Source organism: Daktulosphaira vitifoliae, unplaced genomic scaffold (assembly GCF_025091365.1).
Source record: "Daktulosphaira vitifoliae isolate Bord-2020 unplaced genomic scaffold, ASM2509136v1 Scaffold_4, whole genome shotgun sequence".
Lineage (NCBI taxonomy): Eukaryota > Metazoa > Arthropoda > Insecta > Hemiptera > Phylloxeridae > Daktulosphaira > Daktulosphaira vitifoliae.
In genome coordinates, this window is record NW_026099575.1 from 6,018,636 (window position 1) to 6,020,671 (window position 2,036).

The 2,036-nt window shown below is 27.6% G+C and overlaps 1 protein-coding gene across 1 annotated transcript in view; it reads left to right on the forward strand.

Annotated features, from left to right (window-relative positions):
• The window catches only part of LOC126903974 (sentrin-specific protease 2-like), a 5,983-nt gene extending 4,385 nt beyond the window's left edge, over positions 1–1,598 (forward strand). The window contains exons 2-5 of the mRNA XM_050682571.1: positions 124–327; positions 417–635; positions 722–820; positions 1,012–1,598. Coding sequence (XP_050538528.1) covers positions 124–327; positions 417–635; positions 722–820; positions 1,012–1,598 — 1,109 coding nt within the window. The remainder of the gene's footprint in view (positions 1–123; positions 328–416; positions 636–721; positions 821–1,011) is intronic.
• The last annotated feature ends 438 nt before the right edge of the window (positions 1,599–2,036 follow it).

Sequence of the window (2,036 nt, forward strand, 5' to 3'; positions counted from 1 at the left end):
CTAATATAGAAAGTAACTTATCCGAAGAACATGATGAAGTCATTAAAAGTACATAAAAAAATTTAAACTACATTTCGATTATTGAAACAATTATTTTATACTTTAAACTCTTAATACTTAAAGAATTAGAAGCTAATAATGAACCTTTAAATGACGTTACAATACCTGAAGTGTCTACTGATAAAGTAAAAGAAACACTAGAAGAGAAAGTAATTCATTTAGAACCCGCAAAATATGAAGTAAAAGAACAACTCCTAGAAATATCCTCTTTTGAAAGTTCAAATTTAAAAAGAAAGTCACCCGATAAAGATGAGAAAATCATAAAAAGTACACAATAATTTTTTTTATAAATATTAACTTGCATATTATGTTTATTGAAATTATTTTCTTATATTTTAAAACATAAATACTTTTAGAGGCAAAAATTAGTTCTGAACTTTTACATGCGACAACGTCAAATGACGTTACATTACTAAAAGTGTCTACTGATAAAGTAAAAGAAACTCCAGAAGAAAAAATAACTCATTTAGAACCCACAAAATGTGGAGCAGAAGAGCAACTACAAGAGTTATCCTCTTCTGAAAGCCCAAATTTAAAGAGAAAATCATCCGAAAAAGATGAGAAAATCATAAAAAGTAAACAATAATTCTATTTTAAAAATTTGACCTTTCATTAGTTTATTGTAACAATTAAGCACTATTTTTATACATTAATTTTTTAGAGTCTAAAGTTAGTTCTGAAGTTTCGCCTTCAAATGTGAATGACGTGTTGCCTGCCGTGTCCGTTGTCGAAATTGATGAAATACCAAAGAAAGAAATAGGTAAAGTAATATTATTTTATTTTATTGATTTCATTAATATTTATTTCACATAGAAACATCCATAACACATATTTTGTTTAACTATGTTTAATCTTATATTTCAAAACGTAGGAATAATTTAACTCATATAAAACCATTTAATTAGTTTAAAAAAATTTATGAGAAGTTTTTAAATACGTTTACTCTTGTAGAAGTGACGCATGATCCGAACACAAATACACTGGATCAGTATAACGCACCTTCGTTTAAGTCCCCTAAATCTTGGTACACTTCGGACACAATTAATGATTATCTCAAATTGATAGTGAAAAGGTCCAATGGCGAAGTTCATGCTGTCGTTACCGACTTCATACCAGCATATCTTCGAGGAGGTTATCCAGCTGTCAGAAGATGGATAAAAAAAGATATCCATACATTAAAGTTTCTTTTTGTGCCAATGAATGTACTTGGCGGACATTGGATATTGACTGTGGTAAACGTACCCGAAAGAACTGTGACATCATATGACAGTCTTAAGTGTTATGATGGTCCTTATCCTATGGTATTGAAAGAGTATCTAACTGACTGGGAGATGGATAAAAAAGGAGCAGCTTCGTCGTGGACTTTAAAAATCGGTGAGACGACTCGTCAAACTAATGGATATGATTGTGGTCCATTTACGGTCGAGCTAGCCGAAAAAATAGCTCGTGGAGACACAACTCCTATTAATGCGAGTCTTATGTCTTCTGTAAGATTAAGACACAGAGAAGAAATTATAGCCGGCCAACTATTTCTATAATTTCTTATGAAAGATATTGCTTAAATGTCTTATATAAAATTTCCTAATATTTACATTAAATTGATATTTTTGTTAATACGCTTTTATACTTCCTAACATTTTCTTACGTTTTATACATTTATTGTTATTATTATTTTATGTTATTTTTCTTTGTTACATTATTTTATTAAAGAAATGTATAAATTAATATAAAGTTATCTTAAATCAAATAATTTTATATTTAAATAGCTATGTTGTGTGATTACAAAAACTATATAATAAACAATTATCAGAAAAATTAGTGAAAAAGTTGGTCAATTACAAATTTTAAAGTTAATGGATTTATCTACCATAATAAAAATTTAATTTTAAATGATTGATGATTCATAAAGTGTTTCACTTTTTTTTTGAATTTATAACTAAATTTGTAATTTGAAAAATTTGTTTGCAGTAATTTTT